Source organism: Apostichopus japonicus, chromosome 1 (assembly GCF_037975245.1).
Source record: "Apostichopus japonicus isolate 1M-3 chromosome 1, ASM3797524v1, whole genome shotgun sequence".
Lineage (NCBI taxonomy): Eukaryota > Metazoa > Echinodermata > Holothuroidea > Aspidochirotida > Stichopodidae > Apostichopus > Apostichopus japonicus.
This window is the reverse complement of record NC_092561.1, coordinates 14,303,183-14,331,114: the sequence shown is the minus strand read 5'-3', so window position 1 is coordinate 14,331,114 and position 27,932 is coordinate 14,303,183. Positions and strand designations below refer to the sequence as shown.

Sequence of the window (27,932 nt, the reverse complement as noted above, 5' to 3'; positions counted from 1 at the left end):
TTTTAACATAGTACTCAGCTACCTCCAGGAAAACATACATTGTTCAACGACACGTAGGCGGGATAATGTCGCTGTGTCGGGTGAGACTGCAATTTGTCTCACAAAAAAATATAAAATATAACAAAGAATATGACAAACCTGCACCCCCCCCCACCATCCATGAAAAAGAAAATGTTTCTTATTAACACTCATGTTGGGGATGTCCAGGTCAAGGGCGGCGGAAGCACTTTTAATCTGGGGGGGGGGGGCACCGACATCAATTCAAAGGGCACTTTGCAGAAATTCGATTGGACTGATGCAGCCTTATATTTAGTACCCTTTATAACTCTTATTACATTATCATATTTGTGTATACACATCACTCCATCAACGCCCCCCCCCCCCAAAGGAAAATATGCATACTAGCACTGCAATATCCAATTCGCAAATTGGGAAACCAAGAACAATTTTTCTTTTGAGACAAAATGAGGTGAAATCATGCTAGTTGCTAATGTAGGAATCTTCCGAATTAAAGTTTTTTTTCTTGTTAATATCTTAACAAATTTTTTCCATTCAAAATAGCTTTGAGTTTGCCCCACAGAAATTCATTAAAAGTCACGGGCTTAGCCAGGATTTGTAACGTTGTATGCACGACTATCTGAGCGGAGCGCCACCATCAGTTGGCGCGGAGCGTACTAGAAAATTTTTGGTTTAACAAACCCCTCAGATGGCCGGAAACGGCCCTTCCCGAGTGTTCATTCCGGTTCCCTGGCCTCTTGCTAACTTGAGGCACCTCAGGCACGTGCCCCCTGTGCCCCCCGGTTCCGCCACCCTTTGTCCAGGTAAACAATTGACTAGTTAGAAAAAAATTGATCGTGCAAAAGCGTGGGAGCCCAGATAAAATGGGCTTACGGTGGTGTTACACGGAAATATTCGGGCATCATGATGCTAAATAAAGAAAATCATAGAATTGTCGGGCAAAAATTTGAAAAAGATTCGGGCAAGCTACTGCATATATATATATATATATATATATATATATTTATATATATATATATATATATATATATATATATATATATATATATATATATATATAATATATATATATTTCCAGAGGACAAGAAATTCGGGCAAAAGTCCTGAAAAATTCGGGCAGCCTAAGAGGAGAAAAAAAAATATATATATATATTTTTTTTCTCCTCTTAGGCTGCCCGAATTTTTCAGGACTTTTGCCCGAATTTCTTGTCCTCTGGAAATTTGGGGGGGGGGCAGTCTGCCCCCCTGCCCCCCCCCGCCTCGTACGCCTATGGCTCTTTGCTTTACAAATTCGAACAGGCGTGTAGCGAGTAATTGCCAAGGGAGGGGCGAAGCCTGTAGGCAAACTATCTAAGCGAAGCGCCACCATAAGTTGGCGCGAAGCGTACAAGAAAAATTTTGGCCGAAAATGCCTCCCAGATCGCTGGAAATGACACTTCCCAGGCCTTGTAAGTTGCATCTAAGCATTGTCTATTTTGAAATTACTAGCGATGTCATGAAGAAAATTTGCTCGGGGTGGGGGGGGGCGGTCGCCCCTTTCCCGAAATGCGTCATGTTCGCCGACGACTCGTTCGAGTTCAAGACCAGCCACAGTTGGTTCCATATAGCACAATTGTACAATTGTTTAAGGCGTCCATACACACACACACGGGTTATGATAGAACATTTATAGTATTTATATAGATACATTAGTGAGAGAGGAAAAATGGAAACGTCAAAAATGGAGTTGTCGGTGTATGGGGTAGGGTGAGGCGCATACCCACTCCGTAATCGTTGATCTGTCACTGGCTACCCTGTGTGTATAATAGGGATCAGCGCATCAACTATGACTGTTCCTCTTTCTCTTCCCGAGGTCTTGGCTATCTTCTACTCCCTACTTTTCTCCTTTTTCTCTCTTTTTTCTTTTCCCTTCCTTCCTCTCCTCCTTTTCTTTTTTTCCCCTCCTTTCCCTTTTTTCTTCTTTTTTTCTCTCCTCTTTTCCTTACCCGGGGGGCGCGCGCCCCCAACACCCCCCCTGGATACGCACCTGTACTAGTTTAGACTTTTGCAAGTAAAATGTGATAACATACCCAAAAAATTATCCCAATTAATATAGATTTGTAAATGTATTCCACCTTACTTTCCTATTGCAATGTACTTTTGGGAAGAAACTCTAAATTGTCATACAAAGTGAGTAAAAAGCAAAAAGATTTTTTCATGAAATGATGGATTTAGATGCAGCAACAATTTCACCATCTCGATTCATGGGCTGGGGATGTCCTCATTATATTTATATTTCTTATCTGGGAATGTAGATTTTCCTTTACACCACCACCAAGCACCCTCCCCCCCCCCCCCCCCCCACCTCTCTCTACCCTAAAGAAACTGTGGGAAATCCGGCTGGCACTCCAGCTGAATTCAGCCTCCGCCCAGATTAGAAATTCCAAATCTGTTGCAATTAAAACTAGGGTGCAACCCCTGGTTAACCAAGGAAATATTTACAAAGTGTTCCCTATTTACTAATGGCTGGATAGGTCAGGCAGTAGAGCACATGATGTGTAGTTCTGAGGTAACTCGTTCAAATCTCCTTATAGCTAAAGAGATGCTTTGCTCTTTTTAAATTTGTTCAGACTGTCTTCATGCCTTGACTTTTCTTAGAGAAAAGAGAACCAGAAATATGCAGTAATGTTGGTACAAGGACCCAGTTTATTGTTTTATCTCATAAAACATTTGATTTGCAATTTATTGTAATAGAAAAGCTGAGGCAAAAACCTGTAGTATTTTACTTGTTAGTAGTATAAAACCAAGTGAATAGACAAGTAGTTAGTCCGTTTTCCTTTCCAAGAACCCATTCCAAAATGTAAATATCACAGAATGTGTGTTAATACATGTATCTCCTCAAAACAACAATATAATTAAATAATAATAATACAAGTTGACCTTTTCTACCTAGATCTACCAAATTATTATTATTTTTTTTTCTGTTTACAGGGAGTAATCTAGTGTTTACATTTTGGGTAAAAGTTTTGGTATTTTAGACTTCTCCTCCTCAATACTAGGCCTACCATTCTCTGGGTTAATATAAACTGCTATTATACATCTTTGCATTTCTCTGGCAATTTGGCCAAATTTGCATAGCATCAACAGAAGCTATGCAAATATATGAATACCAGATGAATGATTTCCTTGGGTAAAAACAAATCATACAAACAGATCTATACATGTTGAGTAGTACTTAGTATATGCAAGTCACATTCATGAGTAAATATTATAAATTATATAGAATTTGATGATCAGTGAACATTCTCATTTATATTATTTTGTTGACTTGGTTCTGTTGATCAACTCCCTCCTTTATATTATTTTGTTGATGTACGTAGAAGAGACATGTCCTGCTTCTCTTGTCAGTTTTGCCCTTCATGATATCATTGAGAGCAATGAGATAGATTGTAGTAGACAATGCTGATATACAGAAGGCAATCAATGCAGCTATAGTTTGTCAGTGCTAGTCAGGAATGCTATATGTTGGAGTTCCCCAAAAGAAACTGACTTTAATAAAAAATTTGCAAAATATTAACCTGTCATTATTAATAGTCAAGTTACATGCACATTTGGCCAACTACTCGCATTTTTCCACGTAACGACAGCCAAATTGATTTGTGCCACCCTTCAGTCAGGCCTGGCCGACTGTACCTGTTTTCCCATCAGCAGCTCATAGACCTACAGACCCATCCTCTTGAACCGTAGCGGATATTTTCTTATTTCAGTTTTATAATCATCGTGGACACCAAACGAGGTCCTTCCCGATAGAACGACAAACGGTAAGATGTTGAGGGTCTACTCCCATCCTTCAGAGAGTACTTTGATACAACGATTGCACGGTTGTCCTGGTATGGGTGCGGTATACTTACGACACCGTTCGCATCTGTGGTGTGAAGCCTCCTGGATAACTAGCGTATAGTCAGAAGGCACTACTTTGTTATTATCTACGAAACAGAGAGGATCATATAAAATATAGAATTGCATCAAGTTTACCAGTTTTCAGCATTTGATCATAATTGGACATTTTCCTAGTAATTCTCTGTATTGAAGATAAATATTAAAATTTAAAATTAAAATTATATACAATCTGATTTAAGGTTGTGGAGTTGTTGAAATTTTAAAATTTTGGGCACCGCCCCAAAATAGTCCAAAAAATATTGGGCCACACAAATGTGTCCCAAAATGCATTTGAGGTGGAAATAACATAAAAATGAGCCTGGATTTTATTGTTGGCCCAGATGGGCCTACTTGTACCAGCTATTAACCAACAACTATATACCAAGTTTGGCTACAATCCGATTTATTGCAGTATTGTTTTTCACAATTGACCCCATAACCTCATTAATGTTCATAAGGTCAGGGCAAATACAATTGGGCACACCTTCTCACTATAATACATGTACATAACAAGTATGACAAATATCCATCACTCCGTTGTGGAGTGTCACAGACTCAACGCAAACTGACTGCATAGGATCCTTTGCTTCCAGCAAGGAACCAAATATGAAATGTTGATGGCTTATTCGTTGCTCATCTTCAGAGCCGGTGGGGTGTTGGAGGGAGGGATGGTATCTCATCATAATTTATGATAGCCTAGACCCCCCCGATCCCCCCCTATAGGGACAGTGCTGTGGCAGAGCCATTTTAATAATTTTGTCAATTTTACTTTGTCTTAAAAATTGATAACATAATTTGCAACATTTGACTTTTATTGTAAACAATACTTTGCAAACTTTATATCAATTGCTCACCTGCATTTGCTACAAGGACCTTAGCTTCTACCTGAACGCTTCCCTCCGAATCAAGTTTTGCATAATCATTCGTAATGGACACAAAGGAGGCCATCATAATTTCAGACAGCTGTGAGATGCATGAGTTGTCCTCCGACTGGACTCTCTACAACAACCAATCAAAAAACAACAGAAAGTAAAAAAAATTAAAAGAAAAGAAATAGAAATAAATACAATGTTCATGAAATGTCAAAAAAGGTCCAATGATGATGTCATAGCAAATTAAAAAGTGTTGTATTTGACCAACAAGTAACTTGCAACTAATGATACAACAATCAATTTAAATGACATGTTTAAGATATAATCGTTGAAAAGATGAGAAAACAAAATTATTAAGCAGCACAAACTCTTAATGTACGGTTTTACCTTAATGCTTGAACACATCAGGATGTGAACAGCCTCTTCATGAGTGTCACATAACATTCTCATTTAATTCAAAATTGGTTGGTTTTTTTTCAAAACCAACAGTACTGTAACATGGTACTGTATATTCTATTCCCATTAGAAAACCACCTCCTTATTTATCGAATGCAATCCTAGGGAGTGTCTTTGTCCAGAAAGCTGAAACTGAGTAAACTATTTTAAAGGAGGGTTCTGTAATGGACATTATTAATCCAATATACTGAGGCTCTCAACAAAATCTAATGGTGACATTGGTTTGATTGTCAACACTGTTAATATTCTACCTTTTTAAAATAACAAAATTAAATAAAACTGTTAGCAAACAATATCCACTAGAGAGCCTGTGTAGGAGAATGTGTAAAAGTAAGTTGGCCTGACGTTTCGATCCTAGCAGGATCTTCTTCAAAGGCTAAATGACAATTAACAGTAACAGAAGGGACAAAAACACGCACAGAATACAGACAGGTTAATGAGCATGGTGAACACAAAGAGATGGATGTAAGGGGATTAGTAGACAAGGGATGGAGAGAAGAAAGAATGAAACCAACAGGGGAAGAGGAGGGGTAGGAGATAAACAGTGGAGGGACAAAATAACACTAGAATAGGAAAGTACAAAGTTTGAGATCCACCTGGCACTATGACATCTCAGAGTTACAATATGACACCTCCTAGACATGACTTTTGGAATATGATATCTCCTGCATGGAGCAATAATTTTCTTATCTGTGTCGATAAGTTGCTTATTGCAAAGCTCTCTACCACAGAAGCTGCAGACAACAGTTTGGTCTGTGTCACCTATGATGCAATTAAACTAACCATCAAAGTTCTGTCAAAGATTCAAATGTTGTTTATATCTCGGGAAAAGGTTTGTAGTTGCAGACGACAGTTGGGTCTGTGTCACCTATGATGCAATTAAACTAACCATCAAAGTTCTGTTAAAGATTCAAATGTTGTTTATATCTCGGGAAAAGGTTTGTAGTTGCAGACGACAGTTGGGTCTGTGTCACCTATGATGCAATCAAACTAACAATCAAAGTTCTGTTAAAGACTCAAATGTTGTTCATATCTCGGGAAAAGGTTTGTAGTTGCAGACGACAGTTGGGTCTGTGTCACCTATGATGCAATCAAACTAACAATCAAAGTTCTGTCAAGACTCAAATGTTGTTCATATCTCGGGAAAAGGTTTGTAGTTGCAGACGACAGTTGGGTCTGTGTCACCTATGATGCAATCAAACTAACAATCAAAGTTCTGTTAAAGACTCAAATGTTGTTCATATCTCGGGAAAAGGTTTGTAGTTGCAGACGACAGTTGGGTCTGTGTCACCTATGATGCAATCAAACTAACAATCAAAGTTCTGTCAAGACTCAAATGTTGTTTATATCTCGGGAAAAGGTTTGTAGTTGCAGACGACAGTTGGGTCTGTGTCACCTATGATGCAATCAAACTAACAATCAAAGTTCTGTCAAGACTCAAATGTTGTTTATATCTCGGGGAAAAGTTTTGTAGTTGCAGACGACAGTTGGGTCTGTGTCACCTATGATGCAATCAAACTAACAATCAAAGTTCTGTTAAAGACTCAAATGTTGTTTATATCTCGGGAAAAGGTTTGTAGTTGCAGACGACAGTTGGGTCTGTGTCACCTATGATGCAATCAAACTAACAATCAAAGTTCTGTCAAGACTCAAATGTTGTTTAAATCTCGGGAAAAGGTTTGTAGTTGCAGACGACAGTTGGGTCTGTGTCACCTATGATGCAATCAAACTAACCATCAAAGTTCTGTCAAAGATTCAAATGATGTTTGTATCTCAGATATCGTTTGTGGCCATTGAATGCAAGAGTTTTACCAGGCTGCTAAGAATATGATGTTTTTTTTATCAGACAAAAAATCATGTCGAACCTGAACTTTCCAATGTTGAATGATCCATTTTATTTTTTTTCAGTTTGGGAGTGGTCCGTTTTACGCTGTGAATCAGCGACACATTAATCTCCTAACACAGTAAGGTTGATTGATATTTGACATTCTGTGCTGTGTGATATCAACGATATATATATTATAATAAATACCATATATTAAAGTGCTGTTATCATGAAATAAAACATGCTCAAGAGCACTGTACAAAAGAACCAATACCTGGAATACAAAATTACCAAACTTAAGAAAACCTAAAAGTAATAACAACAGCAATGAAAGTAAAAAAGGATATAAGACAGGGATATAAACCACAATAAAGAACATAAAAATATAAATATATATAAAAAAATGTAATGTGAATAAAAGTAATGTGAATAAAACAACAAATAAGATTAATGCCCATACTCAAGCCTTAAAAGATAAGTTTTCAAATGCTTTTTAAAAGTGTCAATAGATATGACATTTCTCAAGTGATGAGGAAGAGAATTCCAGAGTTTAGGACCTGCTGCACTGAAAGAACAATCTCCATATGTGACTTTGTTAGTACGAGACATGACTAGAGAAAGATGACTTTGGGACCGTAATGCCCTAGCTGGAGTGTAGTGTTTCACCAAATCAGTCATATAACTCGGAGATTTATCATGAAGAATGCGAAAAATGTGAAGAATGAGCTTGTAATTTATCCGGCGATGGCAACCAATGCAGGTGAACATCGGGATAAGAATGCAGATGAAGAAGAATAAGATTCACTCTTAAACTCACCTCGAGGAGGGACAGCAAAGCTTCACTCTTGGTCTGGATGACCACGTCATGATCCCGAGAGCTAGAAGATGTCACTGCGCCGTGAAAGGCTTGTCTCACGGCCAAGAGAACCTCAAAGGTCACGGCGAGGTCAGAGTGGTGCCATGAGGGATGACAGGTGCACCATCCTGTTTTGAATACACTGATGGCATCTGTCCATAAGAGAAAAATGTGATACATTAGTTTATTACTAAAAAGCTGCTTGGGCTTTAACAAAACAACATCAAATAATTGTGTATATCAGTATTGACTGGCGGTACTAAAACAAGCTAAGATATGAGGATTGCTGATCACATTAAAAAGATAATTTTACAAGAACAGTTTCACCTATCAAGCACTTTGCACCCATGAATGAAGGTGGGGGGGAGGGGGTAATGTGGGTGGGTGAGGACAAGACCTTCTCTTCATTTGAATGTAATGCACTCTAGCTATAAGCAATGACAGCCCATATATCCGAATACCATGGTAACAGTCAACACATATACACTATATACACACAGTAATGTATACACACAGTATACATACAGTATACACTATACACACAGTATACACTATACACCATGGTAACAGTCAACACATATACACTGTTACACTCATTATAAACAGCTGGCTTTCAAATATGTAGAAGACTCTTTCTGATAGACCTAGTATCAATCATCATTCATCAATAAACGTATTAGTGATATCACATTTGCTTTATTGCACTGGACAAAATATGTGACGTTGGGGGATGAGGAGTAGGGGATGTAGGGAGAGAGAGGGGGCGTGCCGGGCTGCCTAGGACCCAAGTGGTGGTGAACACTGCTGGTTTATAGTGATATCTAACCTTTGTCAGATTTAGTAAAATGTAGATGAGCTTCCTCGGCAAGGTGGGGGAGTATTGGGGCGAGTGACCTGGATATGACCTGGAACATATGATAGAGCACAGTCTGGCAAGACCTGCGTAATCTGGAATCAGCTGCCTCGCAGTACAACCTGAAAGAGAGAGGAGCAAGATCGTTAGACGCAAGACTTCAAGATCGTTAGAAGCAAGACTTCAAGATCGTCAGAAGAAAGACTTCAAGATCGTTAGAAGCAAGACTTCAAGATCGTCAGAAGCAAGACTTCAAGATCGTTAGAAGCAAGACTTTAAGATTGTTAGAAGCAAGACTTCAAGATTGTTAGAAGCAAGACTTCAAGATTGTTAGAAGCAAGACTTTAAGATTGTTAGAAGCAAGACTTCAAGATTGTTAGAAGCAAGACTTCAAGATTGTTAGAAGCAAGACTTTAAGATTGTTAGAAGCAAGACTTTAAGATTGTTAGAAGCAGGACTTCCAGATCATTAGAAGCAAGACTTCAAGATTGTTAGAAGCAAGACTTCAAGATGGTTAGAAGCAAGACTTCAAGATAGTTAGAAGCAAGACTTCAAGATTGTTAGAAGCAAGACTTTAAGATTGTTAGAAGCAAGACTTCAAGATCGTCAGAAGAAAGACTTCAAGATTGTTAGAAGCAAGACTTTAAGATTGTTAGAAGCAAGACTTTAAGATTGTTAGAAGCAGGACTTCCAGATCATTAGAAGCAAGACTTCAAGATTGTTAGAAGCAAGACTTTAAGATTGTTAGAAGCAAGACTTTAAGATTGTTAGAAGCAGGACTTCCAGATCATTAGAAGCAAGACTTCAAGATTGTTAGAAGCAAGATTGTTAGAAGCAAGACTTCAAGATTGTTAGAAGCAAGACTTCAAGATCGTTAGAAGCAAGATTGTTAGAAGCAAGACTTCAAGATCGTTAGAAGCAAGACTTCCAGATCATTAGAAGCAAGACTTCAAGATTGTTAGAAGCAAGACTTTAAGATTGTTAGAAGCAAGACTTCAAGATCGTCAGAAGAAAGACTTCAAGATTGTTAGAAGCAAGACTTTAAGATTGTTAGAAGCAAGACTTCAAGATCGTCAGAAGAAAAACTTCAAGATTGTTAGAAGCAAGACTTCAAGATTGTTAGAAGCAAGATTGTTAGAAGCAAGACTTCAAGATCGTTAGAAGCAAGACTTCAAGATGGTTAGAAGCAAGACTTCAAGATAGTTAGAAGCAAGACTTCAAGATTGTTAGAAGCAAGACTTTAAGATTGTTAGAAGCAAGACTTCAAGATCGTCAGAAGAAAGACTTCAAGATTGTTAGAAGCAAGACTTTAAGATTGTTAGAAGCAGGACTTCCAGATCATTAGAAGCAAGACTTCAAGATTGTTAGAAGCAAGACTTTAAGATTGTTAGAAGCAAGACTTTAAGATTGTTAGAAGCAGGACTTCCAGATCATTAGAAGCAAGACTTCAAGATTGTAAGAAGCAAGATTGTTAGAAGCAAGACTTCAAGATGGTTAGAAGCAAGACTTCAAGATCGTTAGAAGCAAGACTTCAAGATCGTTGGAAGCAAGACTTCAAGATGGTTAGAAGCAAGACTTCAAGATTGTTAGAAGCAAGACTTTAAGATTGTTAGAAGCAAGACTTCAAGATCGTCAGAAGAAAGACTTCAGGATTGTTAGAAGCAAGAATTTAAGATTGTTAGAAGCAAGACTTTAAGATTGTTAGAAGCAGGACTTCCAGATCATTAGAAGCAAGACTTCAAGATTGTTAGAAGCAAGATTGTTAGAAGCAAGACTTCAAGATGGTTAGAAGCAAGACTTCAAGATCGTTAGAAGCAAGACTTCAAGATCGTTGGAAGCAAGACTTCAAGATGGTTAGAAGCAAGACTTCAAGATTGTTAGAAGCAAGACTTTAAGATTGTTAGAAGCAAGACTTCAAGATCGTCAGAAGAAAGACTTCAGGATTGTTAGAAGCAAGACTTTAAGATTGTTAGAAGCAAGACTTTAAGATTGTTAGAAGCAGGACTTCCAGATCATTAGAAGCAAGACTTCAAGATTGTTAGAAGCAAGATTGTTAGAAGCAAGACTTCAAGATCATTAGAAGCAAGACTTCAAGATGGTTAGAAGCAAGACTTCAAGATCGTTAGAAGCAAGACTTCAAGATCGTTAGAAGCAAGACTTCAAGATCGTTAGAAGCAAGACTTCAAGATAGTTAGAAGCAAGACTTCAAGATCGTTAGAAGCAAGACTTCAAGATCGTTAGAAGCAAGACTTCAAGATAGTTAGAAGCAAGACTTCAAGATTGTTAGAAGCAAGACTTTAAGATTGTTAGAAGCAGGACTTCAAGATCGTTAGAAGCAAGACTTCAAGATTGTTAGAAGCAAGACTTTAAGATTGTTTGAAGCAGGACTTCAAGATTGTTAGAAGCAAGACTTCAAGATCGTTAGAAGCAAGACTTCAAGATCGTTAGAAGCAAGACTTCAAGATCGTTAGAAGCAAGACTTCAAGATCGTTAGAAGCAAGACTTCAAGATCGTTAGAAGCAAGATTTCAAGATCGTTAGAAGCAAGACTTCAAGATCGTTAGAAGCAAGATTGTTAGAAGCAAGACTTCAAGATCGTTAGAAGCAAGACTTCAAGATTGTTAGAAGCAAGACTTCAAGATCGTTGGAAGAAAGACTTCAAGATTGTTAGAAGCAAGACTTTAAGATTGTTAGAAGCAGGACTTCCAGATCATTAGAAGCAAGACTTCAAGATTGTTAGAAGCAAGATTGTTAGAAGCAAGACTTCAAGATTGCTAGAAGCAAGACTTCAAGATCGTTAGAAGCAAGACTTCAAGATCGTTAGAAGCAAGACTTCAAGATCATCGGTCCAAAGATAGAAATTACTAAATTACTGTTTAAGAACCTTTTTTTTCCTTTTTTCACTTCAGGATATGATACATAATTAAACACTGGAGACTATATGCCAAAAATTTGTCCAAAACTCATATTTCAAAATGAAAAATGTAAAGTTGTTTTCTTACCTGTCCTTCACAGTATCGAGGTAAAGAGTTGAAATTTTATTGCTAACAAAGTTAATGACGAGTTTCGTCACGTCGGCAAAGTCGTATCTCTCGTAAGCTCCAGTGACCTCATTTGCATATTCATAGATAAGATGAAGCATGTATTGATCGAGAAGGGTGACATCCTCCACGGGGACGGAATTCTTACTCGGATCAAAGTCGTGTAAATTCCCCAGAAAATAACGGACGGTGTTCCTTATTTTGATGATGTTCTGATTGGCCGAAGCAAAATAATCAGGAGTGATGAGGACTCTCGTCGTCCAATCGGAATCAGCCACTTTCCATCGGAGAACGTCGGCTCCAAACGCTGGTTCTTTCTTCTTGTCCTGTGTGGAGAGATGGTACATGGATAAAATGGTAAGACCAAAACGTGACAAGAGTTTTTAGCCGTTTCCACTGAGGGCTGAAGCACACTGTAACATGATCTTGTTAAAAGTAAAAATATTGTACAGTTTGCTTATCGGTTATACTGATCTATCGCTATAGCAACTTTGTGAATTAACTTCAGTTCCTGTCCAGGGGGCCAAGTAGACATAACAATTCACAGACATTAACAGCCACAAAATCCACAAAAAAAAAAAAAAAAATTCAGGTATTAAACTTTTATTAATTTAACTTGGAAGCTAATTAATACTTTATTATGCAATTTGCACACTGTGGATCAAGGAATTCTGTAAGTAAACAAGCTGGTCATGTCTGGGATATTTCTAGTTATTATATTCTAGTTCCACTGACTGATGGGTTACATGTTTTGAAAACAGCAAAAGTCTGTTAGAAATTAGCGCTGTTGAAACAAGTAAAAGTTTCACAATAACAATTAGCCAATACATACCAAAAGGCAGAATTCTAAGTAAACAGAGGGTCAATGGCTAATATAAAATCACCTCGTGTTTTGCCAACTTGTATAAGGGAAGAAGTTGAAATACCACTAACAAGTTGGCCTATGTTCTAACCAATAATAAAATTTACAGAACAACACTTGATTTCATTATAAATATACTTTTCAAATTATACAAATTATAAACTGTTGCCAGATGGCTTATAGAAGATCAAAGATTTTTAATTTTCTTTTATCTTAATTATATTTTTATTACTCTTGTTTCATGTTTTATTCTGTTTCTTTTAGCATTTAAACTGCTACCTACACTTACCAGAGATTTTATTCCACAAATATGTTAATATCTGCAATGTTCAAACTAATTGCAGGGCAAGGTTTAGTTCATCACACATGTCCTGTATGCTTTGCCCAGGCTTCTTTAACTTGCAACTTTGTACAAGAAATGAAGTGTGAGTAGAAACAGTACAAGACCATTTCATGATATAGGTGATTCTTAAGTTACTAACCTTGCCCCCATTGATTATCACGTCAGGGTCAACCACATTACCGAGTGACTTGGACATCTTGCGACCATTGCCATCCAGTGTGAACCCATGAACTAATAAGGACCTGGAGAGCACAAACACAAATGAGATCAAATATTAATAGTATGTAGTAAATGAACAAAGGAAAACTGAGAAATTATACACAACCTTGAAAAGGAGCAAAGAGAAATTTTGGCTAGATGGGATTCAAACCTGAGATGGCAGGGTTTAATACAGCACTCTACCAACTCAGCTGTCCAGCCATTAGATGGTGGCGATTCCTATACAGCCATTTCGTTGCTGGGGGCAACAGTTAGTCTGGGATCACACCCCAGTTTTCATTCAATAAAAAGCAAATACTTGCTTGTCTCATCAAAAATCTTGAAAGAGCATATTTAACAAACTGACCAGGTGATTGAAACATAATTACGACCATACGTTTTGCAGTTTTCTCTTTTTTAATAACAGATGTACGTTAAAAATTTAATCGTCTGTTTAGACTACTTATACATACAAAATCAAAATCTCTTTAAATCAGATCAAATCAAGTTTGGTGAGCAAAATGATCAAATAACCTGCTTACTTGTAAGGTGCTCTGTTTTGGACTGCTACACTGGTCAGTAAACTGGTCTGGAACCACGCACCATACTGGTCCTCCCCTTCCAAATACATGTCAGCCTGTTGACCTGTGAAATAGAAAAAACATGTAATGGTAACTAGGAGAAGATCAGAACAATCCAAAAATTAATATCACTTTTTGGAAATTGCTTTTTGAAAATTTAGTCTTCTGTAGGAGCTGCTGCAACAAATTTGACCAATATCTTTAAAATTGTTTATGTGATTATTGCAAAGGAACTGACAATGGATTAACAATAGGACACTGAAGCAGTTTTAACAATAGGAAACATAAGCAGTTTTAACAATAGGACACTCAAGCAGTATGAACAATAGGACACTAAAGCAGTTTTAACAATAGGACCCTTAAGCAGTTTTAACAATAGGACACTCGAGCAGTTTTAACAGTAGGACACTAGAGCAGTTTTAACAATAGGACACTTAAGCAGTTTTAACAATAGGACACTTAAGCAGTTTTAACAATAGGACACTAGAGCAGTTTTAACAATAGGACACTTAAGCAGTTATAACAATAGGACACTTTAAGCAGTTTTAACAATAGGACACTTAAGCAGTTTTAACAATAGGACACTTAAGCAGTTTTAACAATAGGACACTTTAGCAGTTTTAACAATAGGACACTAATACAGTTTTTAACAATAGGACACTCAAGCAGGAGACTTTCAAGACTGCTAGTGAAAACCACATCTTAACATTATAGTCCTGTCTCAACATATGGTTTTGGAAGTTAACCCTTGCTAAGTGTATTGCAAATATTGCCCCAAATTTAAAGAGCTAAACATTATTTCAAGTTTTCAAAAGTCCTTTCCTAGAGGTGCAGACCCTTCAAGCTTGCAAGGAGTTGTCATGTGATCGAATGCAATCTTATCTTGACTACTAAGAATTGCCAATCGAACCCAAGAGGGCAGGATTGAGGTTTTAACAGAATGCTGTATTATGAACTGACCTTTCAAAACATGCGACCAAGTCGATCCACTGTCAAACCAGATATCTAGAATATCTGAACCTGCTGAATATTCATCAGGCTCTGAATTGATGTTACTCTGGGAAACAAACGAAAAAAGAGAACAATAATAATACAAATAGATATACACATAAATAACACTGTCCTTGTTTGAATTTGGATATTTATTGCAGTAAGGTATTGGCCAGCAAGGTGTCTAACAATAAACACAGAGAAATTACTCTGTATTTTATCATTCCACTCAAGATAGAAATGCTAAGCTGATCAATTAATCTGAAGTTTTCAGTTCTCTACGCTCTCTACATTACTATCAGGAAGAAGAAATTCAAGGAGCTTTTGACCTAGAGGTCACTGGTTCATATCCTGTTCTAGCCCAGAAATATCTGTGCTCTTATTCATTGTCTATAAAGAAAACACTAATTAGCTAATTAATACATTACACATAATTAAATATGACATTAAACACAATGCTTTCTGTCTTAGTTTAAATACAAAAAAGCTTCCTTTACTGTTTTGTGAGGTAAGAGAATGTTCTACCTCTAAAAATCCTGCTAAGATTGAAAGTTCAGGCTCATTTTGATATAATGCGACACAATTTAGCTAAAATATTTTACAGAGACTATTCAAGCTGTCGATTTAACAAATAACAAACAAGTTAGTCCCCCCCCTCTTCACCCCTTGTTTCCCCCTCCCCTCATCACTCCTCTTCTCAAAGCTTTAACTCTTAATCCTCTCTTTGTCACTCTATTGTTTATCTCCTACCCCTCCTCTTCCCCTGTTGGTTTCTTTCTTTCTTCTCTCCATCCCTTGTCAACTAATCCCATTACATATATCTCTTTGTGTTCACCATGCTCATTAACCTGTCTGTATTCTGTGCATGTTTTTGTCCCTTCTGTTACTGTTACTTGTCATTTAGCCTTTGAAGAAGATCCTGCTAGGATCGAAACGTCAGGCCAACATACTTTTACACATTCACTTACACAGGCTCTCTAGTGGATATGCAGTTTGCTAACAGTTTTAATTTATTTTAAAATTAATTTACATCTATTGTTAAGACTATATCAGCTGTTGATTTAACAAAAAACTTAAAATTCTTTCTTTACTCCCACGTCAGGTAAAAAGCTTGTTGATATCACTGGTGAAGTCAAACAGTATGTTTAATGGTGGGTATATCTAAATCTTCACCATGGAGACAAAACTTAGACAGGGTTGGAAAACCTTGCAAACGATCCGCAAAGGTAGGTTCCTAGAAGGAATTCACCGTACAAAAATACAAAATTATAATAATAACTAGAGAAAAAGATTGCAAAATGTGCCAAGAGATGTTGACATAAAAAAGGTAGGAGAATATAAGAGTATTAAACTGTTCTTTTCATTGTTCAGTATCCTTTTGTATCAGGATTGCTTGTCCATGTGAACTTTGTGAGCATTAGGCAGGAAATCGTCAGTACTAGCAAACATTTGGGGAAATTTTCGCAAGGTTTTCCTACTCTGAAAACTGGGAGGACAAGAAATCATTTCTAATAGTCAGATGTACAAAGGATAAAAGAATGACGGTCTCGATGGAATTCATGGACAATGCAAATAATGAGAAGATGAGATCAAATCTTTCACACTTACAGAAAATGTTTCTTTACTCAACACAAACTTCAACGATATATTAAAATGATATCAAGAAAACAGACAGGACAATTTCATTGCACAGTTTTCCTTTTTTTTTTCTTTCAACAGGTTCTATGATAACCAAACTTGGACTGAAAGCTTACAAGTTCTAGAATCTTTTTCGGAAGCAGTTCCTGATGTGAAAGTTCCCACCAGCAATCTGTTCCTTGTTGCTTTACCAAGTCGACGATGTGGTTAATTGTGTGCCTGTGAAGAGTAAAGATCATAAAAATTGTCTGATATAATGGAAAAGTATGGGAAAAAATACAAATTTTGTACCAGACTACTTCTTTCTTAATAAGTTTGCCACAGAGTGTTCTGTTGTAAAGAATAAATTTGTTACCCCTTGAAACCCGATCCCCTTTTCTGATTTCCTTTATGCCTCTCCCTCCCTCAACTACACCCATGCTTTTATTTTTTTTTTCTTTCCCCTTCTTTTTAAGAACTTTTCTCTATTCTCGAGTAAAGTGCTTTGAAATATTCTTTTCTGCATGGGGCTATAAAAGTATTTGTATAATTATGTTGATTATATTATTGCACCTACTCACCTGTTAATGAGTGGCTGTCCAGTGTCTTTGTGGTAGAACACCGGTATTGGTACTCCCCATACCCTTTGACGAGAGATACACCAGAATGATCTATTGCCCAGACAGTTACTCATGTTGGTTATTGCACTTCCAGGAGTCATATTGACATCCTCTAAACATTTCTGAAGGATAAAATGAAACCAAATTGTTTTCCTTTAGACTCATACTGAACAGTGTATATATATATATATATATATATATATATATATATATATATATAAAACATAAAATATTATAATATAAAATATGTCACCAAAACAGAACTAGTATTGTTCGATACAGGTGGCAGGTGCCCTACAGTGTAATTACGACCTTCCTTACCGGTTTCAAACCTCTGGTCGTACAATCAGCGTCCACAGCCTAGTGGGTTAGGGTGTCCGCATATAAAAGGGGGAGGCCCGGGTTCGAATCCCGGTGGAGGCTGGAAGTTTTTTCACTGTTCTGGATTTTCCAAGTCACTACAACTTCAATTAGTTTTGTAATGGTGAAATACAGAACCGGAAAAAAATTACCAAAATGTGCTTGGCCTTCAGAAGTGGAACTTGAAGTACAGAATTTTGTTGGAAAAAGCATGTAGCAGTACGATAAAATTAAAAGACACGAGCAGTTTGATTTAGCTTTTGATAGGCCCAGATGAACTTTTGTTTCTACATTTTATATCATCTTAAAACAACTCAAAATCATATGCTATTGTGTTTGATGCTGATAATTTTTGGTCAAAAAAACTGCCTTCATTATTGTTGAGGAGAGAAGGTTGGGAATGAAGACAAGAGACCATGTGAGAGAAAAAAACAGAACAAGAATATCGTTGTTCTCAAGGAAGCAAAATATATTTTCATCGACCTACACCTAAGTGAGGTCTTTCTAGAAGGTACTAAGCTTCCTTTTCCAACAACCAAGCTGCATCTTTGATTACTAATCAATACAAACCTCGGCCTTTTCCTTGATTCTATTAGTATCCACAAACCACTGCTGGCTGCTTCGTATTATGATGGGCTCCTTGGTCCTCCAGTCGTAGGGATAACTGTGTTCGTAATCTGCCTTGTGCAGCAAGGCATTCTGGGACTGCAACATTCCTATAACTATACCAAAAACAGGATCAAAAAGTGAGTGTGTGAAAATCCTTCCGTAACGAATCTTGAAAAACATGTCCCTGTTTACATTCTGGTGGGAAAAAAGTGTTAATACGTAAATACTTTAACTTTCACGACTGCGAATAATTTTACTTTCATCTTACCAGTTTCGTTGGCATCTTTCAGAACATTTTTTCCCAATAATGCTGGACCAGCCTCTTCTGTGTAATAACCCTGTCCATCCACTAGACATTGCTGCAATGCAAATGCAAATTGCCAAAAAACGAGACTTTAAACAGCTGTTTTTCACACTCCATTACTTTGGCAATCATCACTACTCATGCTTGTTTTTCAATCCTATTTCTGATCTCATTTTCAATCTAATTTGCCTTGAAGCTTACTGATTTATTATTACCTTAAATTTTCTATCTATTATACAGACCAACAGTGTCACATGCATAACTTGTTTACACTTCCAGGAAATAGCAAAACTCTTGTTAGACTCACCATCGGTAGTTTATACTGTAAGCCTACATTGAAATCTTCTGTTCCGTGGGCCGGAGCAGTGTGGACCAATCCCGTACCGAGACTCATCTTCACATGGTTGGCCGGAAGGAGAGGCACATGTTTACCCTCCTGGGTCGGGTGACTACATTGACACCCCTCTAAATCACTCCCTACCCAAAAAGAAAAGATGATAAACATCCAGATTAAAAGAGGATATTAATCAGGAGGCTGCTGATAGAATGGAGAGTTAATGAGCCCTAACGAAGGTCGGATGGGACTGAACGACTTGGAATTCTACAGATTAACAATTAACCGCAACTGTGGGTGATAGACAGAAGATTGTAATCCTGAATGCTAAACAGTAAACAAAATGACTCTAGACGCAATTTGAGTCGTCAGAGTGGAAAAGGTCTGCTGAGACAGGTAAGAGGTATACTCATATACAGACTACGGTCAGCTGAAGCGTGAAGTTGTTTCGCTGTTGGAATCGAAGAGCCAAAGGAGGAGAACTTACCACCTGTCCAAAACGATCCCATAACACATATCACTGGATGGATATATAAGGAAGGATAACCATATGTGTACCATTTTACAAGCCCTACTGCAGCCAGTTAGGTGCACAGACAAGGTGTGAGGGAGAGATGGAGGGTGGGGAGGGGTGGGGGTGGGGGGGATTCTGTGCACTATTCAGAAACATGCAGCAAATGGTCATTAATAATTTACGAGTGCTCACCATCAAATATTTCCTCAATTCTGAGTTCCATGCCGATCATTTTCGCTGTTTCTTCTATTCTCTCAGCTGCTAGTATCATCCAATCCTTGGTCTCTATACATTCTACTAGAGCATACCTCTTACTAGGCATATAACAGATCGCCTGATTGGCTGGAATAGTCCATGGTGTGGTTGTCCATATAAGGCATGATATGCTCTTGTATTTGTCTGTGGATTAAGCATGTCGAGAAAGGTAAGGGAGGTCAGCGATTTCATATTATTCAGAATTCTTCAAAATCAGAAATGGAACCTACTGTATTATGATTTATTTCAAGATAATATTATCAAGCCACTTCAAATACTATTTTCTTGCTTGTATGGCAAGTGCAGTACATGACGAACTAATATTTACCTATGACTAACTAAGAATAAGACTAAGAATATACATAGTTCTAAAGATCACCCACTTCACTCCAAGTTGATCTCTCTGTGCAATAGAACCAACAAGTACACTCTACGTCATCCTACTATCTTGCCAACTTTTAGAATTATGCTTTTTAAGAACTCATTTATCTACAGAGCAGCAATTTATATTCAAAATGGGTACTTAGAATCTCTGCTATAATCCATTTAATCTTTCAAACTTCTAATCCTCCATCTTATTTCGTATTTGTTCATGCTTTCATGATTGTACATTTTACATCTTTTATGTATCATTATTATGTGTCCTATTTATAAATTTTGTAATTTATACTGGAATTAAGAAATTGAAAAATTGAAATTGGTAATATCTGACGGTGCTTTTAAACGTTTACTCACCTGAGTGAGATTGCAAGGAAGAAGACCTCAGATGAAGAGGGAATTTGACATAAATAGACGGTGATATGTGAAGTGGGTTATACTCTAGCTCAGCCTCAGCTAGGGCAGTCCTGATGAAAGAAGAAGCAGAAGTTATTATGTGAGTAAATCAGAACTGTAGGCTGCCCTCACTCCCTCCCTCATGTTCCACTGTGCTTTGAACTAATAATACACAAGGCATAAAATGGGCAGACGTCTCCCTTGCTTAAATTGCTTCCAAATTCATGTGATGTGGTTAGATGAGGTGCAGTTGCATAGGGTGCGTGGGCCATGATGTGATACCCATGATGTGATACCATGATGTGATAGTGGAGTGTTAGCTCAGTGGTTAACGCCGGTGCCTTTCAATCATAAGGTCCCTGGTTCGAGTCACTCCCCAGATTAATGTATGTCGTCCAGTTACAGAGTTGTTGACAATTAACAATTCATAATCATGGACGTTAAATATGAATGTAAGAGACTGACTTCAGTCAGCTTGCAGCTTTGATAAGCCAATGAGGCTTCTTCGCGAGTTCCTGCTTGCAGGAGGATCTAAAATATACATACCTGGTAATGTGATGTGATATATCATAAAAAAAGGGCTCTATGTCATACAAAACTTGATTTGATGTGATATTAATGTAATATCAGTTAATGTATCACGTCATGTAGTCTTATTAGATAACGATCTTCCGTGTGACAGGCTATGTTATGAGTAATTGTGATGTACTGTAATGAGGTATTGAATGTGATGTGGTGAGGTATGAAAGGTGACATGATGAGGTATGGAATGTGATGAGGTATTGATTGTGATGTAATGAGGTACTGTATGGAATGTGATGAGGTATTGATTGTGATGTAATGAGGTATGGAATGTGATGAGGTATTGATTGTGATGCAATGAGGTGTGGAATGTGATGAGGTATTGATTGTGATGCAATGAGGTATGGAATGAGATGAGGTATTGAATGTGATGTGTTAAAGTACAAAATATTAAAATGTGATGTGATGAGATATTGAATGTGGTGAATTATGGAATGTGATGACATATTGAATGTGATGTGATAAAAATCACAATATTAAAATGTGATGTGATGACGTATTGAAAATGTGACAAGGACGTGAATGTGATGTAATGAGGTATTCAATGTGATGTGTAAGGGTGCATGCAATACAATGTACTATATGCCTTTGAACAACTGTGATTGATATTGGCAATATAAATATGTTTTCTGATTTGATTTGCTATTCTATGTGATATAATGTAATGACATGACAATAGATACAGACTTTCAGGAAACTGTAATATTCAAATTGAGATTTAATAACAATACTCTATAGTTGTTGTCTATACTCAGCATTGCCAATAAATTATAGCAATACAATTCAAAATTCAGAGAAAATCTCACACATCTGTTCACAAATGCTAAATTAGCGAGTACAATTTGTTTCTGTGGTTGGACATTTAATTCCTTTACATAATTATGCTAATCAAGTAAACATGCAGCCACAGATTGATCAAATGCTGTCTTACGCATAAATTAACTTCCAACTATTCAAATGTACAGTAATACAGATACACTAATAACATAAACAGGTTTCTATTTTACACAAGCTCTTGTTATTACATACAACTGTTAATTCTATGCTGAGATACCATAAAGATAAACCAGATAATATTATGTAAATACACATGATTCATTTGCATAACAAAAATAATTATCATAATCAAGTAATAAAGATGCAAACAGCTAAAAAAATATCCTTTCCTGTTAAGTATCGAACAATCTCACAGGATTCTACACTTCAATAAAAAAATTGAAAATTTTATGTTTATTACATAAAATATTTAAAGCAATTTGTGGGGTGAAAATATGTTTTGTGTTCATAGGTTGGAATTCAACACAGTAAACCGTGCCGTTAGGGCAGACATCATTTCAATTTTCATATTTAATTGACAAAAACAGAGCACCTACCTAGAGGAAGGCGACCAATTTACTGGCTTCCAATCCCGATAAATAAAACCCTGCAAATAGAGAGCAAACAATTTTCTCATAAAATTAGACATATTTTAGAGGCATTCATTAAAATGTAAACAAAATATTGATGAAATAAGAAGTTCAGGGATAGAAATAGATTTGACATTGCATATATGTAACGGAAAACTAACAATTTGATAACATTTTCCAAATTTATGCTGATATTATGTTTAACTGCTATCACAGTCCTCATAGAGGTCACCAATTATAATCTACTCACCTGTTTAAACATCTTGTAGAATAGTTCTATCTGTGACGCCTCAAAATGTTTGTCAAAAGTATAGTAACAGTTTTGCCTGTGGAGGGAACAAATTGGAGAAAAGGTAATTATTTATACTTATTACGACTCTACTTTTTACAACCACTGATGAAGTAGATATATGAGATGGGGATTGATTGGCATGAAAGGGGAAGGGAAGGGGGTAGGGGAAGGGTATGGAGGGGAAAAAGAAGACAGAATTTGTTGGAAAGCAATTATATGTCCTGAGTGGAGGAAGTGGTACAATATTTTTGCCTCAAAGAGGGCCAAAGAACTTTCTCTCTCAAAATATTTTGCCTGCGACAAATTTGTTCATTAAAGCAACCTACCAATCTGCCATGACACCCCATCTTCTAAATGCTGCCCTCTGCTTTTTAATGGCACCCTCTGCAAATTTCCTTGCTATGGAGAAAAAGAAATAAAAACGAAGAAAGACGTAAGGAGAGCAAGTAATGACATCTCGTTATATTCTTATTTAATTTGTTATCGATTTTTTTGAAGTTTTTTATATTCACTAGTAGAACCACCACTTTCAGTAACAATGTCCACTCTTTCTAGTTTCTAAACAATAACAAAATTGAATTCACTATGGTACTATGAAATCACACATTGTACAAACAGACAGCACCCTGACATGTTACAGTAATGATGGTACTGTACCTCACATACTGTACACGACTGTACTTTCATTAGCCTTCAGGCAGCAGAAGGGAAGGGAGGGGTAAGGGAGGGGGCTTCTCTACAACACAAGGTATGAATAACCAATCGTCTAACACAGGTCTTATAAGTGAACAAGTAATCTTCATTAATACCGAGGGTATTCATGAATATTTATTATAATCTTTATTCTTTAAACTTGTGAGAATTGACACATGATCATTACAAAAGCAGTAAGGAGAAAAAGAGGTACGTAAGCAGGAAGCAACTTCCAAACAAGTATACAAACATGCTAAAACTTTTTACATTTTTCCAAACTAAAAACATTAAAAAAAAGATAAATAAAAATCTTAATTCAGGCAAATTTTACCTATCACAAGATTATTCTCTTTTGCATTACAATATCATTTCAATTATTATTTTTTATTTATTTATTTTTTTTATTTGATTTATTTGATTTATTTGATTTATTTGATTTATTTTTTATTTTTGCTTCATGCAGGAGATCAACAAACAAATCTGAAGAGTTAAACAACAACCTTTCTTTCGTATTTCTTGAGGTGACATCGACTGGAAGTCTTCTGGCTTTCCTGAGATGGCCTTTAGCTCTATTGGTAACCCATGGCAGTCCCAGCCAGGAATGTAATGCACCTTATATCCCTGTAGTAGCTTGTAACGGTTTATAATATCTTTTAATATCTAAGAATGAAGGTTAAACAGAGAAACAAGTCTGTCATACAGGCATATACTGCAATTCGCTAATTATCAGTAAGCTAGCAAGACAATTTTTATCTTTAGTCCAAACTGAGTGAGTGGACATTCCTACCATATGGGTATATTTTGACACAAGTTTACGTAAAGATTTCTGCAAAGTTTCTGTAAAGATGCTATCATTGGGTAAGGACTAACAATGAATGATACTCAACTTAAATATTCTGGATGTAATTTTCAAAAGTGGGTGGGGGTGGGGGAGGAAACCAAAAAGTTATCACAACAAGAAGGAGATGCTTTCAAAGAACAACACCCCGTACAGCTCAACCACTGAAGCAGTGTTTGATTTTATCTTCACATGCAAGACAGAAGGCTTAGACAAGTCTAAACACTACATAACATTCAAACTTGACTGCTGTTTAGTTTAGGGTAAGGGGAGGGGTGGGTATTAGAAGGAGTGTACCTTATGTTTTTCTCCTTGTTCTTTAGATAGAGGGTACTGTGGTACGATCTTTGCTAAAGTCTATTAACATATATCTCTAACTTTGGTTTAACTTTCAGTGACATTAATACAGATGAATATGATAGGCGCCGTTTGCAACCATCATCACTGAAATATGAGTTTTTATTATTTTTTTATAGTAAGGTACAGTATCGCTACTATAGCATTAACACTAAAGTAGCTAAATTTTCAGCATAAAAGCATGGATGCACAAATAATGGAAAAACTGACTGATTTCACTCCTTGGTTGCACTGTGACGAGACACAAAAAAAAGGGCAGGGCTTCTGTTTTAAATGTGAATCAAATTTCACCTAATAATTGGAAACACAACAAACATTTTGCTTCACTAGTGTTTGTGCATAGTATGTAGTTCGATCACATTTAAGATAAAGAAAATAGCTTTGGTTATAATGAGGTGGGGTGGGAAGATGGTTAGGGGGGGGGGTTGATTAAAGAATGCTTTTGATTATCTCTACCTTGTTCACAGCATGTCCTACATGAGGATCTCCATTGGCATACGGTGGTCCATCATGAAGACAAAATTCCTTTGTTCGTGAGTCATGCTGCTGCCACAGGTAGAGCTTATCAAATTCACACACCTATAATAAAGGTAAGAATGAATAAATGAGAATGAGAACAAATTCCAGAGGAAATAATTGTTTTCAGCCAGGATCATTGCTATATATTGTAATGAAAAATATTTGTCCTCTGGCAATTCAAACACAGGGAAGTACCACCACTAAGTAACAAAATCAGGAACTCTTAAAGGCATTGAAGACTCGCCCCAAACCGTGTGTGCGGCCATTTGAAAAAGTTAACTTTCTGTTGCTTGCAAGTGACATTTTGTTCGTGTCGATACAAAATGCAGACAGTAATGAAATGTGATACCTTATTATCTTTAGCTGGACCTGAGATGTCCATTGCTGTATGGTTTGTACACTGTGTTGTGGGTATTGACAGCAGCTGTATGTACTGACTGTACACTAGTGTCTACTTACAGACGGTAGCAAGCTGTGTGTGTATTTTCTGGGATCGATGGTGGTGTCTAACACTTTTGTTACACCTCATTCGAAACTAGGTCAGATTACGGGCATTAGACGTTTCTTTTTGCGGGAGTCTTCACACCCTTTTAACTATGATTTACCAATAATAACTCATCATGACTCATTTTAATGTAACATTATATATCACATACATAAATCTTGACACTAGAAGGCAGTCCACTAAAACTATTAAATATTAGAATTCTCAAAGAAATATCAACTTTACCTTTACAGTTATATTATGCTTTTAACATAAAAGAAAAAATAATCATTGTTGAATGTACTGTATGAGTAAATTGTGTCACCATGCTATTCTTTATGAGCAACTACTTAAAGAAGGCTGAAAGTCAAGAATGGTAAACAAGCACAGGTGAATCGCAGGTTTCCAGAATATTGTGAAGTGTTCTGTTTGGTGGAATCAGGCCTAGGGGAGACCTAGCAGTTTTTAATACATCCTTTATAATCCTACTGATGTCCAGAAGTATCAGGTAACTTTGAAGAATAAATATGTCAGACCGTGGTTGTATGGCTGGGTACCAATACGCAATTAAAAGAGAAACTCCTCCTGGTTTAGTTCTGAGGGTTCTTATCTGAGTAAGGTGACCATATTTTTTTTCTCCACAAAATCTGGGGACATATTTTTTATACTGATGTAGACCACCGTGGGTTGACATCAAGGGTCAGTTACCTACACTGTACAATTCAAAGAAGGATTTAATTTTAAGTGCCTTTCAGTGGTTTTATGTTTCAAGGATAATCTTCAAATTTCCGGTTTAAAATACCTCATCTAGAAACCAGTGTTTTATCCAAGGTAAAAATTCAATGCAAGAAAAAAAAAATTGAAGGTTGCAAGTTCTGGAAGTATCATCATTTATCACAAGGTATGGAAAGATGTTTTCAGGTTAATTGCAGGCTATGAAATTATTGAATGATCTGGGGCTGCTTTTACATAAATTTGTAAAAAATCAGTTTACATTCAAACAGCCTACTGGTAACATTGACATTTTTCAGTTTTTTTACAAATTCAAGGATATTTGCAGGATATCAAAGAAAATTACTCAGATATTTCCAGGGACCCTTTTAATGCAGGGAAGGCAAGTGAAGTTCAGGGACTTTCCCTTAAAATTTGAGACATCTGGTCACCTTATCTTTGAGAACTCATTTGTCAAGTTACCGGTCCATCCAATCCCTGGAACTTTCCCACCTTCACCAACGATATGAAAGTGTGGGCTTCTACAATAAGAGTTAGGGTTGGCCCTTAGCCTAAGTGTGATCAAGGAAAACAAAATGTGGAGAGAGTTCTTCTATGGCTTAGATGTTTGTAAACAATCTTGAGCTGCAAAAGAATTAGACATATTTAACCAGAAAGGGAGGGCAATACCAATCATTGTGTCCCTTGTCCATGTACTGTTAGGAATTCTATTTACCTTTTATGTAAAGTATTTGTAATGTATGCTAGGCATGCCATTATCTGTTGAGTAATATTGTAACATTAAATCTGCACTTGCATTGCAGTGATGACAAACAAAATACAGTCAGTGGGACAAAAATCTTCAAACTGTGTACATCTCTTGCTTGTCCTTGTGATGTAGCACAATCACATATTTGGTCAATTGGTACTTTTTATTTATATACAAATGCTCCTAATTTGAATGTTATGTGATCATAGTGTTGACGGTGAGTTATTTTACAAAAGTTTCATTTATGAGCGGAATACATTTTGGTTCTCAATCATGCAATTGGTTTTACTGAGAAATCTGTTTGTAATTGAGTTGCACCTGGGACCGACACTACAGTCCTCCCAACTTGCCTCATTTCTCTACAAGTACAACCGTATGGCACAGATAGCCTACACAACTCTACAAATTAAATTAGGGTAGGATTAGGCTGTTAATGTGAAAACTTAGGCCTTGGCCTATAGGCATAAGGCCTACAGCATTACCCTTTGGATCTCTGTCTCTCGTTTTCCTGCTCCCCATAGCTCAAACGATGTGTATGGTAACTTCAGGGATTTGCTGTACTTTTTGCTCGAATACTTGCACTTCTGTAGGATATTTGGATTGCTTCTTTGATATCTAAAGTTACGCCTATTCCTGTGTAGGTCTAACGGTGAATGCGCCTGTAATTCGGCAGGTGTGTGGACTCCTGTTGTTAATGTGCACAAACAGCGCAGAGGTATCATGAACCCACGAACGTCCTGCTTTGACAAAAACAACATTTTAAAACGTTGTAGCTATTAAAGCAGTATCCCGTGACGGGAAAAGAAGTTTTAAGCTTCTAAAACTGGTAAAAAGTTATGGCACTGTCTAGAAAAGTATATTGCTTAAAGTAATTTTAAGGGTAATGTCACAACGGTTCACTCTATGTACGCCGCCATTTTCTTTCCTCCTGGCCTCTGTCGAATTTCAGATATTTAAACAATTAATTAATGCATTAAAAATATATTTCTGCATACCAATATAATTTAAAATTATATTAAATATAAAATAAATAAGTTTCCTCTGCATAACTTGAATCAAATAATTATGTGATGAAATTTTAC

General features: G+C 36.8%; 1 protein-coding gene across 1 annotated transcript; it reads right to left on the bottom strand.

The window, feature by feature from the left end:
• Window positions 1–2,680: 2,680 nt before the first annotated feature.
• LOC139968535 (isoleucine--tRNA ligase, mitochondrial-like) lies at window positions 2,681–27,796 on the bottom strand. The gene is made up of 21 exons (XM_071972624.1): window positions 27,333–27,796; window positions 24,824–24,946; window positions 23,673–23,832; window positions 22,806–22,878; window positions 22,438–22,513; window positions 22,155–22,204; window positions 20,161–20,270; window positions 19,363–19,569; window positions 18,630–18,799; window positions 18,287–18,377; window positions 17,980–18,131; window positions 17,011–17,171; window positions 16,567–16,669; window positions 14,783–14,879; window positions 13,784–13,886; window positions 13,183–13,285; window positions 11,800–12,164; window positions 8,772–8,920; window positions 7,907–8,097; window positions 4,791–4,935; window positions 2,681–3,983 (listed from the first exon to the last, which is right to left on the bottom strand). The coding sequence occupies exons 1-21, from the start codon at window positions 27,606–27,608 to the stop codon at window positions 3,835–3,837; spliced, it is 3,054 nt and encodes a 1,017-aa protein (XP_071828725.1). The 5' UTR covers window positions 27,609–27,796; the 3' UTR covers window positions 2,681–3,834.
• Window positions 27,797–27,932: the final 136 nt, after the last annotated feature.